A 13,385-nucleotide genomic window follows, 5' to 3' on the forward strand; every position below is an offset into this window, starting at 1 on the left:
TCACTTCAATTAGCTGAACCTGAAAGTATTTGGAAGGGCTGGAGAAACCAATTCTAACTCCATCCGAATGGGAATCAAGTTGGGGGATGGGGGAATTAAACTCGGATCTCCTGGCTCTGGAAGAAGCAACGTCCAGCCCTTCTGAACAGGTGCTGCGGCCCCAAGATGGTTGTATTCTGTCGAATAGTAAGTGTTATCTTGCCCAGTGATCAATAGCTTCATCTGGATAGCTTATTAACGGTGGCTGATGACTGCTGGCAACTTTCTGAGGGTTTAATTGGATGTCAGTGGGAAGAATGGGGCTTTAAATGTCTAGATCTCTGATAGAGTATATCGGTCTGGAAATGGCTAAGACAATCTCATTAATCTGAATATCTGTTATAGGGCTTTATTTTACAATGTATTAAGATGATGGATGCTGTGGAAAGCCGTTCAAGCTTACAGGATGCTTTAATTTCCAAAACATTGCTTCAATGAGTACCTCTGAAAATTGTCTCTGATTACTCAATCACTCGATACACAAAAGTTGTTCAATACAGATTTAGTGTGATGGATTTTATTTCATTATACCTCCCAAATTATCAAATAAAACTTGCTGTAATGATGGTCTTACAAAGAATATTTTGCCTGTAGGCAAACATTTCAATGTTTACACATTTTACATTTTATTGATTATTTATTTGATATCAAAATAAAAAATAAAATCCAAATATAAAAAATATACATTTTATCGAAACACATTTTGAGTCAATTTGGGTTTGACCCCAAATAAAAATAACAATCAGTACATTTGCATGATGTGCCTCATGCAATCAACTCACTTATCTTATGAAGAAGTAACACGGGCGCGTGTACATGTCCAGTGCGTAAATCCTGCGCGCGTAAACGATTCCTTTTCTTTCCGTCCTTCTCCTTGCGTGGCGGATAGAGAACGGCACTGAGCAGAGTCGCGCGCACTCGAGCAATAAGGAGGTTTTTTTTCGCGCGTCAGGGCACGCGCATCACCGGGCAGTGCGTTGCTCGAGACGGCGGAGGAGAGGAGACGAGACGAGAAGAGCAAGAGAACACGGAGCCAAAGTTCTGCCGCGTCCATCGAAAGAAAAAAGATGCTTCCTTTAAAAATCCGCGGAGCTGCGTTTATCTTGTAGAACAGTTTGGAGCGAAGGTGGATACAAAGTGTGCCGATGGATATTCACTAAAAAAAAACAACACTATTCCAGTATACCCTAGTGAGGTGGAGCGCTTGATTGTGCAGCCGAATGAACGCACCAGGCATGATCTGGACTGTCTTTTTCCTCCTTTTGGTGTCCTCTGCTTTCGGAAAAGACACCGAGCGGGTGCCTTTCTTCCAGGGGCATGTGTTTGAGAACTCTGCCCCGGGATCCCGGGTCAACGGGCTGAGCGTCCCGCTGCACCGGTTCGGCTCCCAGGGATGGTGCGGCTCTGGCTCTAGCTCTGGCTCTGGAGCGCTTGCTGCCGTGGAGGCGCCGCGCTTCAAACTCCTCGGCGACGGCAGCGAGAGATTCCGCGTCGTGGCCCACCACAAACGAGGTCATCTCTTGCTGAAGACGTGGGTCGCGTTGGACCGGGAGGAACGCGCCGAGTACTCGCTGGTTCTGGGGCTCCTCGGCTGCGGGGGGCACGGCGCGGGGCTGCAGGAGGGGGACTCCTCGGTGCGGTTTGCCCGGGTGGCTGCGCTCCAAGTGGAAGTTTTGGACACCAACGACCACGAGCCAACGTTCGTCGGCGCGGACGTGCGGCTGAGTGTGGACGACGCCACGGCTCTGCGCACCGTGGTGCACACCGTGACCGCGTGGGACCGCGACAGCGGCTCCAACGCGGACATCAAGTACTTCGCGGTTCCGAAAAACGGGAGTTTTTACGTGGTGCCCAAAACCGGAGACGTCCTTCTGGTTGACTCGATCCTGGGGCTGACGAGTCCGGTGAAGTTCAAAGTGTTTGCCCGTGACCACGGATGGCCTCCCCGCACGAGTCGAGGCATAACCATAGAGATGACCCCCCGGCGATGGCCCGCGTGTCCCCCCTCTCACTGTCCCCCGACTACAACACACTCACCCGGCCAGGGGGCCCCTCGGAGAGCGTCCCGGTCAGTGTTGGAATCGGACGATCCGGTGTTGATTAACGTGTCAGAGGACGCGGGGATCGGGTCGGTGGTGATGAACCTTAACCCGGTGCGGTTCCAGTCCCCCACCTTTGAGCTGGTGGACTCGGACACCGAGAGCTCACTGGTAAGTGTGAGCCGGGATACCGGAGATATCGTGATATCGCGGAAGCTGGACCGGGAGACCAACCCTCTTGTGGAGATCACGGTGAAAGTTCAGGATAAAAGAGGTGCGTAAACACGATCTCCATCGGAAAGTTTCGCGCGTTCGTGGCTGCAACTTGTCCTGCTCACTTTCGATGTGCACCGGGACTTCATTGAGTTCCGCTTGTCATTGCATCTTTTTTCGGAGCCTTTCCCTTGCCATATGGAAGGGATGTGTGCACCCTTTTTTTTTTCTTCATCCAACCGTTGGATGCAATGGTTGCTGTGAATAGGTCAGGTGGTGGTCGGTCGCGTTAGCGTTTGAGTGGCCCTGTGCCATTCACCCCATGATGTAAATGGAGCGAACATGATGGATGGCATTCGTGTGCATTAACCGTGTGTATGATCGTTTTCACAGTTTCTGCTGCTGCTGGCGGCGGCCTGTGTGTGTGTGTGTGTGTGTGTGTGTGTGTGTGTGTGTGTGTGTGTGTGTGTGTGTGTGTGTGTGTGTGTGTGTGTGTGTGTGTGTGTGTGTGTTCGCGTGCTAGTGACTGTTGTGTCTGAGAGAGTGGGTGAAGTAGGCCTACTGAAGGCACTGGAGGTGTGATCACGACCAATGTTTGTCTATTCATTTGTGCAAAAAATATTGTGTTACACTGGTATAAATCTATTAACACGTTCAGTGAGATCAAAAAAAGGCACTGTCTTATGCAGATAGTTGGACATGTGTGCGCATTATAACACTGTGTGTGGCTGTCCTGGTGATTTTCAGTAACAGATAGGCCCGCCGCCCTAACACAAACATACAGTCCGTATATGTCCCAAAAGCGCACTCGTTTTGAGCAGATTATCTTAACTTTGGTTATGTGCGACCCAATTAAGAATCCAGGGGATAAGGCGCAGTGGATTCACGTGATTAATATGATCGTTTCACGGGAAGAAGTGCAATTGCCTCGACTTGGTTTCATCATATGGTTTAAACACCTCGGCCTATATCTCCCAACTACAGATCAAATGCAGACATTGTCATCTGTAGATATGCAGCTGTGGGCCATGTTTTACAATAGTTTTTGAGGGAGATGAAGCAGCAGCATATGTGGAGGATTAGGCTCCTCTCGCCGTGTTGTAACCGGCAGAAGGGGTGTTTAATTTCGGTTAGGAGCTCAGCAGGGGCCATCGGTCGCTTGAACGTGGCATCAGTTCGCGTCGTCTGAGGAGTTCTCGCTAGAAGGCTTTTAATCCGGTGTGAGAGGCGAGTAGGCCTACCACTACCGCGACCTCTCTCCATCTGCTCGTATTATCCCCGTAATCCTAGAGCTTTCTCTCTCTAGCACCCCCTTTCTTCATCTTGTGTGATTTCTTTTTTCCCCTTTCGTGACATCCCCCCGCCCCACCCCCCATAATCTCTCATCTTCCCAATCCTTCAATTTCTAACTTGCACTATCCAGTGCTTTAGAGGCAAAAAGTTAAGCAGGAAGGAAGGGAGAGAGATTGAGCCCCTCTAAGAAGTGTAATGGGTTCGGGAGAATGCAGTTCTATAGCCATCTGTTGTTTCAAAACTTTTCCACTTGTCATGTGATATGCTGTTGAGGAATGACAACGCAATCAATTTCATAACCAAATTCTAAGATTGATATTGATCGTCAGAACTAACTGATACATTTTTAATAAATTCCTCCATATGGCCCATAGACATTGTGATTTTCTCGCTAGTATTACATTGATGTTAATATAGAATTGGGTTGTTTTCTTGTACTCCCAGCTCATACTGTACACCCATATGCATTCAAGTTGGTCTGTTTTCCAGCTTAGTTTGACACATGAGTGGATATCACACACCAACAAATTTCCCTCGGGGCACGCTTCATTCCTCTCTCAATTATGTTTTTATTAATCGATCAACCTGTAAAGGCCCTTATTTTGTTACATGTCTCATCATTTAATAATGTAGACGAGAAGCGTAGACGCATAGACGAGCAGGCGGTATTGCTGCACGGCAAGGCAAACGGGACGCCTCGTAATTAACAAGCACATTAAGTATCGTCTGGGGACGTAAAGCGCTTCCAGTGCCTTGAGAAGTGCTGTGTAAATGCCATGAATTATTATGTATGGATGGCATTAACCACATAAAAACATAAGCGCAGATGCAGCCCTATAATGGGCTTCCTGTTCAAACAGGATGTCAGTGTCTGGGTACATTTAGCAGACATGGGCGGAGTGTTTGTGGAGGGATCGAGCCCTTGGGAATAGATTTGTGATCACAGGAGTACTTAGGGAAAGCCCCTCCTCCCCTCCCACGCTGTGATCAATATAATTTGCCGGTCGGCCTGCTATGGGCCGCCCACACACACTGACCGCATCACAGGCACCTTCACATGTTTGAGGGTGAACGAGCCGTCGCAGTGCAAACATGAGTGTTTCTGTTTCAGTGTTTGTTGTGGAACTGAGTGAGCATGAGACAGCACATGAGAGACCCTGTGTGTGTGTGTGTGTGTGTGTGTGTGTGTGTGTGTGTGTGTGTGTGTGTGTGTGTGTGTGTGTGTGTGTGTGTGTGTGTGTGTGTGTGTGTGTGTGTGTGTGTGTGTGTTAGGGTATGTGTGTGATTTCATGCTGCACATGATTCTGGTTAATGAGTAGCAGCTGGTTTTAATCAAGAATTAGCACAGTGTCAGTGTGGGCACTCATGCACACACATACACACGCACACGCAGATATAGACCAATAGGTTGTAATGTACGATTACCGCCATGTGCTATTGTACTGGGAATGTACCTTTTTGGTTTAATTGAATGTGACTCACACACACACACACACACACACACACACACACACACACACACACACACACACACACACACACACACACACACACACACACACACACACACACACACACACACTTTCACATCCATACATCAATTAAAAACAATTTGGGCCCATTTCAGGCTCCAGAGTTTGTCTGTGTGGAGCAGGGCCACCCTTGGCTTCCCATTCAGACAGCTGGCAGGGGTGGGGGTGGGTGGGGGATAGGGGGTACTTTAGCTGCTTGAAGTAATTTCTCTTTAGTTTATCAAGATTAAGTGGAGTCTGCAGATCATTTGTTCTTTTAAGAGCCTAAATAGCACATTGCTATTTAGTGCAACACAAAAACACACACAGACCCACACACAGACACAAACACACACACACACACACACACACACACACACACACACACACACACACACACACACACACACACACACACACACACACACACACACACACACAGACACGCAGATGCCCTTCTTACACATGCATGATTTGCCTTGTGGACCTAGGCAGAATTTGTGTGAAACGCACTCAGCATGCACATAGCTACACTTTGGTAATACCCTCTAAATAATATGTATTTTTGGCTCTTCCCAAACATGCGCCATCAGTAAGCTCACAATGGGAATCTCAACAACACTATCATTCATCACCAACCGTGTATTTGTTTTAATCCCAAAATCCAGATCTTGACCTTTCCTGGACATGTGTTGTGTAATTGCTGGTTTTTTTGGTATAATTCCCTGCTGATGCAGATGACTCTGCCGGTGCTGTGTACCCCTGAGTGACTCTTGAGATCGCCTGATCTCCCATTAATTGCATAGACATGCATAGAACCTACACCTCACTGCACTGTTGCACCTGTCTTACAGAGGCTGAGACGATGTGACTGTATCTAGTCGGAGGTAATGGATTACGTCACAAGCACCCAGCCTCCGAATCCTAGCCAAGAAGTAGACGTTGTGAATTTTTAATGATTATTCTTTTCCTAACGGACATCATTTTCAGAGTAGGAAATAAGATGAGAGGTTCGCTGTTTCACTGAAATAAATTCTGTGAAGTTATAAAAATAGTTGGACACACACACACACACACACACACACACACACACACACACACACACACACACACACACACACACACACACACACACACACACACACACATTCTTATTTTTTGGGTCAAAAATATTAATTTCATTTTCAACTCTGATTGATATCACCATAAGTCTTCTGGTGGAAATAGACTTTTATACAATCTCTCATCTATCTTCTGTAGGGATAAATTATTTTTGGTCTGTCCCATTCATTTGTCTGCCCCGGCGACGTTCTATACATTATCCCGCAAATTACACGGCTACTTGCCAATACGAAAAAGTATCCTCACACGATGTGTCCTTTCACAATTTATTTGTCACCAGCATTCGTAGTGTTGATAAGCAGAGAAATAGTCCGCCAAAGACTTTGACGTCGCTTAGCAACCGAGTACGCTGGGGTTGATAAGTTACCAGACTATTTGCGGAGTGATACGAAAGACGGCAAAAAAATCTGCTTTCTTTGACTGCGGTCATTATACGCTTAGCAACGTGAAATGAACGCTCCGTTCATTTGCATGGGCCGTCCTGGTTTCCGGCCGTGTATTATTTTTCGATAATTGACCGTTGCCAAGAATCTAATTACCGCTGTAAAGGAAAGTGGATCTTTTGCCTCTGATTCACGTCTTTGGTATCAGTCCGGTAACTTATCAACCCCAGCGTATTCAGTTGCTAAGCGACGTCAACGTCTTTGGCGGACCATTTCTCTGCTAATCAACACTACGAATTGTAATTGTAGAAAGAAACACTGTGCGTAGTTTTTTTCGTTATGGCAAGTAGCCGCCTCATGTCGGTGTCCTGTTCGCCCTGTCGGGGCTTATTTTTCCCTATAATGACCGGGGTTCTATACATTATCCCTTACATATATCCCCATCATAAGATAGCCCATGTCACATCAGAAGTGTTTATTTTGTAGGTGAAATTATGAAAAAAATAATTAATACACTACCGTTGTTAAAAATGTTACAGAGACAATTCTTCAACAGCTAAATTATTTTTCTCTATTGCAGAATTATCTTCAGTGCATCTGGGAAAGGCTGACATCCAAATCACAATGTAAGCAATTAGCATGGATATACATTTGCAAATGCAGATGTCATCCAGATTGTGGCTTGGACACATCGGTTGGAACAATTTTAGAGTCAATTCCCTTTAATACAGTTTACATTGCAAGTTTAAATATATGGTTAGAGACTTACTAACTAGCTTACAAAGTATTCTGCACCACACAGAAATAACGACCGATATAAATGCAACCGTCAATACATCTCAATTTAAGTGGTTAAACGTGTCGCACGCATAGCTCTCCTAATGGGTGTCTTGACTTGTTTTACAGTCCGACCCCCCTCTTCATCTCCTCAAAGCCACGAGGTGGGTGTGGCGGGAAAGAGCTAAGTACGCCAGTTCCAGCTCCAGAAGGCCTCTCTCTTTCACGATGCAACCTTATTAACTTTAAACATCAAAAAATCCAATTCTCATTAAGGGAGAGGGTGCGTTTTATGCCCTTCTCTCGCACATCACTCACCCGCCTCGCTGGCAACAATCAGTGACACTGCCGATATTGCAGACTACAGTTCCCAAGTTGATGGGACGAGCGGTAGCCCTGGGCGTTGCTAGACGTGAAGCTCTGGTGGTGCGCGGTGATTCTGTCATCGCTCACGTCTCAGTCTCAAGTTTAAATTCAGTAGGGGTGTTATAGCGGGGGGATCACTAACTGAGAGGTTATAGATGTTTTGCTGCTCATCCGCCCAAAGCCTGGGGGCAGAGCACCTTTTAAATTACGAGGTGCGCTGCATGTGGATAGGTGGTGTTCTTAGGTGTTGCTGCTGTTATTGCTGTTTATCGAAAGGACTGTGGTGGTGTTTGCTGTGCATTTTGCATCAGTATTGTAGTGCATACATGTGAATTTACTTCCATTATCAAATGCAGTATGTCCCCGAAGATTTTCTCCTTGAGCTCACTTTTTACACAGTCTCCCTTTGTTGCGCACAACCCCCCCAAAAAAAGAATATATAGGCGGTGTGCTGTAGACTATAAGTCGTCATCTGTCTTGGAGCAGACATCACCATGATGATCTCTTGTCAGGTATCTGTAAAATATGTCGCACACTCTTAACTCTGTCTCGATGTCAAGTTCCGATCAATAATCATTCACATTTTCAGCACACAATTGATAATGGATTTGTAAAGCAGCCGTGAGCATGCTGGTGCTCAGAATTCAAGTTCCCAATAGGGCATCACTGTTCTGGATGCGACAGTCCAGACGATGCCAGATTGCGCTCCCACCAACTCAGACCTCAGATTTAGGTTTGGCGTTATCTCCAGTTTTTATTTGTACTTCCTGGAAAATGAGGCTGCTCTTCGATTAAGCGGAGCAGTCATCAGCCGGAGGTGGCTCGACTGGTTGAGTTTCTTTCTCCTACCTTTTGAACAGATAAGGAAGCAATACTGTGGAGCCTGTCATACTCACATTCTACATCTCAAGCCCGTTCTGGACCCATCTGAATAGCCTTTATAAGCTGCGGCCTGGAAATGCCAGAGAAATCGTTCATGTGGAGAGGTCAAAAAAAATGTTTTGTAATTTTCTAACTGATTCAAATTCCTTGGTTGCCTGTTGAATACAATTGCAATGGGAAAGACATCAAATGAGTGTTGATTGAAAAGGCCAGACGAATAAATCATCATCCAATAAACAATTGTTACATTAATTGCTAATTGTAAAGGACTACTTTCCAACAGAATCAGCGTAATTCAATTTAGTTTAAAATTGGTCATGAGGAAAAGCTAGCTTAACCTTGTTATGTATTGGAAAGTTGCACAACATGATTCAAAATAAATCCTTCACCCTACCCTAACACTAGACTCGATGCAAAAGTAACCGATGGTCATGTTTGAAGAATACTCAACAAAATATGAAACACTTGATTCTGTGCATCAAGCCACCTGTTCTGAAGCTGTTAGCTGCCAGGCAGACATTGTATGCAGCCCACTGTGCTGTTAATATTTCATATACACAAATTTCACTGTTTGGTTGCACAGTAAATGACCAAAGGAGATAAAAGGCATTGTTTATTTTTCTAGGGTTAGTCTAGTCTAGTTTTTCTCAGCGGGGACCAAGGGGAAAATACAAAATAGTACTAGGAATACACAGTGAGAAATAAATGCAGCAACAACAACAATACCAAACAAAGCAGAAACAGGCAGGGGGCGAACTTACGAAAGCGCGGACTGTTCCTTGTTGCCTCTAGTGTGAATACATTGCTTTATCGCAGAGTCTCAGTCACTAGAGGGTCCGGTGAGCGGACTAATCTCGCTGTTGCTGGAGAATTCACATGCAAACGGCTGGCAGGTAATTCCAATAGTATCCTCACTGATGTCGCTTTTTTTTGTTTAGAGTGCAAATTTCGTATTCATTTCATACTTCACTGAATCCCAGAGGTGCCTCTGTGATATATGTCAATTTGTCTGTCTGGCCCTGGTCTGTAGCCCCAGTCACAATTGACACTCTAAACTGAGTAGGACCCAGACTCAATCGGACAGTTGATGGATAGACACTTCTAGGGGAGGGGGCTTCTCTATCAAACACTCTATCAGCCCACAGGTTTGTAGGGACCCAATAATTGGCTAAAGGTGAGCGAGCCGGTTCTCTGGGGGTACTGGGGAGGGGGGCTTTGCAGAAGACGAATGTTGCTAGTGGACCCCCCTTCTACCTCAGGGCCCTGTTATGCCAGAGACGGCGTAGCCTTCCTCTGTGTGGATAGATCTGTGTGTCACACGGTTCTTGCCTTTGAAGTTGACTAGCATTAGCCAACATTTGTGCCGGTTTCTCTGCCACAGACAGGAGCAGTCTTGGGGGGTTCACTAGCAGGTAGACTGTGTAGAATCTAGTCTAAATGTGCCATCTGATCCCGCAGCCACGGAGCTACTGTTGTCGCTGCAGAGCCTTTTGAAGGAGAGCGGAAACCCGGGTCGTACGCTGGCGGTCCCAGTGTCCCAGTGGTGCCGGAACTGCGGGTGCCTGAGAGCCGAACATGTTGTTCAAAAAGACTGCAGCCCCAGCTGTGCCCCAACACATCTTTAAATGTGTAATGACCTGCGAGTGAAACACTAAACCAGTAGTACACACTCTGTAGGGAGGGAAAAGAATCCCTTGTTTAAAGGACCCGCTCGGAGTCCGAGCCACTGGGCCCGGATTCTTTGGTTTGTCTCAGTGCACACGTCGTCTGTGTGGGACCTACACGGGGTTCTATATCTCCTAAACTAAATCCTGGTCATTAGATCTTAACACTCATCAGTACCAGCAATACCCAGAGTTTGTTGGCCTAAATCTGGCGAAGTTAAGGATCAAACTGTTCAAGTTCAAACATCCTTTAACGCCAACGGCTTTCTTTCCATCGCTCACTTCATCTGGGACAACTAAAGACCATTCCTGGCATCTCCATAATAATCCATAATGGCTTGTGTCACTTCTCGCACAGAGAGCTAAATATCTCATTATGGGAGGAGGGTAAAAGGCAAGTGATGTGTGATGGTGCTGAGTATGTTTAAAGGCATTGATCAAACCTCTTTGGCTCTGTGATGGATTGCCCTGCCGCTGTTGCGACCAAAGGAAGGACTTGTTTAGCACAAAATAGCAGCAGAACGACTACGGTGATTACCTCCCTATTTCTGTATCACTGTATTATATCACACATACTATATCAACTTTATTTAGCATCCAAAGCAGCCTCGTAAAGAATATCATAGCCACTAACCTAGCTTTCATATATTACCTACAGTATGTATACAAATATTTAGATATGTAGACATGTATAATTTATATCAAATTGTATTAATATATATACTGTAACTGTACTCTAACATTTACAACACTGAAGTGCTTCTGCTGCGACTGGACAGCGGCCTGACTTTTAAAGGCTTGATTTTTTTAAGTGCTTCCTTTCAAGCAACCTTTTCCCCAATTTGTCAAGCTGCTATTTACAAAAGGTAGCATGCTTTCTCATCCCGAGCAAACATCCTCTGTAAGCACCGAAAAAATGCTGAATATTCTGTCCTCAGATGAAGAGCATGCCATCAAAGGGAATGCTTTCAAGAATTATAACATCTCCTTGACTCAAAGCGCTGCCGTATTAAGGTAGACGGCTAACTTGTTCCGGTACTGGGTGTATTTCTCCTAAATTTCTTTCACTACCTCTTTTCTTGTCCTGGCGTAATTCTGTCACAAATCAAAAACAGCCCTAGCCTTGTCCCTATTTCTCATATTCTGCATTTGATGTGTTTTGCCGATTTAAGTCGATCAGCTATAGTTTTGGTTAAGCTCACCTATTGAGTAATGTTTGTGTGCATTCCCGTTCTCACTTGGAAGTCACTGTGTCTGAATAACAAAGCCGAAGTGTTACCTTAATGTCTTCAGTGGCTACCTTCTTTTTTTGTCTCTTCAATAGAGTTAATCCACTGCTCACCCTGATGTAGCATACATCTCTCTCTCTCTCTCTCTCTCTCTCTCTCTCTCTCTCTCTCTCTCTCTCTCTCTCTCTCTCTCTCTCTCCCCTCCCCTCCCCTCCCCTCTCCCACTCTCCCCTCCCCTCCCCATCTGGACACAACTGTAGCCTACCAAAGTGGCCTACTTAATATTTTTTGGGTGCTTTTCCGTTTTTTGCAATTCCCCAAGCACAGAGCTTCAAGGAATATTTTTTCATTTCGTTTGGACTGGCTATCTACATATTCACCGCGTGGCTTATCAAACGTAATGCATAATTGCCTTCCTGTCAGGACTTGCCTTGCTAATCCATGTATGTGAAATAAGCCTTGTACACATCATGTTTCGTCTCTCACTCCCTTGATAACAACAGAACAGTAAAGTATCTAAGGTAGTGCATTAACCCAGGTGGTTGGTAAGTGAGGTCCCCCCTTCAATGTAAATGTCTTTGAGTGTCTAGAAAAGCGCTATATATATATTAAATCCATTATTATTATTATTTTTATTAATAACAAGTAGGCCTACTGTGCTTATATGTGATTGGCCAGAGAGTTAGTACGCATGTACCTTGTCTACTAAGCCTCTCATGGCACTGGCTCTGTCTCTGGTGTCCTGCAGATTCACATGCGTGCACACGCTTGTGTGTGTGTGTGTGTGTGTGTGTGCGTGTGTGCGCACATATGTGTGCTGCTGTGGGATCAATTACCGCCTACAGAGGCAGCCGCAGCATGCCTCCAGGTTGTTTGTGCTTGTTTGTGTTAGCGGTGGTGGTGTTGACAAGGACACACTCGCATGTATGGATTTGGACATGTGTATGTGCACATTTGACGATCATCTTAATGTGCAGAGAACAATGGAAGCCCTCGCCTTCCAACATCCCTTTCCTCCCACTTTCTCTCTTGCTCTCGCTCTCTTAATCTCAGTCTCTCGCTCTTTGGCGCTCTATCGCTGTCTGTTTCTCTTTGGGTCCTCTCTTAATCTCTCTCTCTCCCTCTCTCTGTCACTTGTGGTCTTCCTCCTTCACTTCATCTCTTTCCAAGACTCTCCCCTCCACTCCATCGCCTGTCCGCCCTTGTGTACGTGTGTGTGCCGATTAGTTTGTGTGTCTGTGTTTCTGTGTGTGTGTGTGTGTGTGTGTGTGGGGGGGGGAAGGGTTTACATGTCTGAATGCACATGAGTATGCAAGCCGTCAATTCTTCCTTCTTTTTCCCCCTGGAAGCGCAACTTTTGGGTTGGTACTCGCGTCTTGAAAAGAAGGCTGCTTCTTTACATTTTCTCTCTCATCTCTCGTTCACTCACTCTGCCTCAGTGTTATTATCCCCTAAGCAATGCCATCACCCTCCGCCATCTCTGTCTGTCTGTCTGTCTGTCTGTCTGTCTGTCTGTCTGTCTGTCTGTCTGTCTGTCTGTCTGTCTGTCTGTCTGTCTGTCTGTCTCTGTCTCTGTCTCTCTGTCTCTCTCTCTATTAATTTCCCTTCCATCTCCGGCTTCTTTTCCTCCCTCTCCTCGCACTCCGCTCTCCAACATTCTGCCCGTTTCCTTATTTCCTCTGTGCTTTCCTCCACTCCTCCTCTCGCCTCATTCCTCCCCTCCAACTCTCAGATTTCCTCTTCTTCCAGACAACACTATGTGTCAGGGAAGGTTGTTATTTTTTCTTCCTTTGCTTGTGCGCGCTGTCGCCTACTTTGTTTGCTTTAGCCGATCTTCAATCCTCTCCCCTCCTCCTCCCCCTCCCTC

At 45.9% G+C, this 13,385-nt stretch overlaps 1 protein-coding gene across 1 annotated transcript in view; it reads left to right on the forward strand.

Moving 5' to 3' along the window:
• Window positions 1-919: 919 nt before the first annotated feature.
• The window catches only part of si:ch211-186j3.6 (neural-cadherin), a 234,689-nt gene continuing 222,223 nt past the window's right edge, over window positions 920-13,385 (forward strand). Inside the window, exon 1 of the mRNA XM_030376396.1 lies at window positions 920-2,352. Within this exon, the coding sequence (XP_030232256.1) occupies window positions 1,260-2,352 (1,093 nt within the window). The 5' untranslated portion in view covers window positions 920-1,259. The remainder of the gene's footprint in view (window positions 2,353-13,385) is intronic.

This window comes from Gadus morhua, chromosome 14, assembly GCF_902167405.1.
Source record: "Gadus morhua chromosome 14, gadMor3.0, whole genome shotgun sequence".
NCBI classification, from domain to species: Eukaryota; Metazoa; Chordata; class Actinopteri; order Gadiformes; family Gadidae; genus Gadus; species Gadus morhua.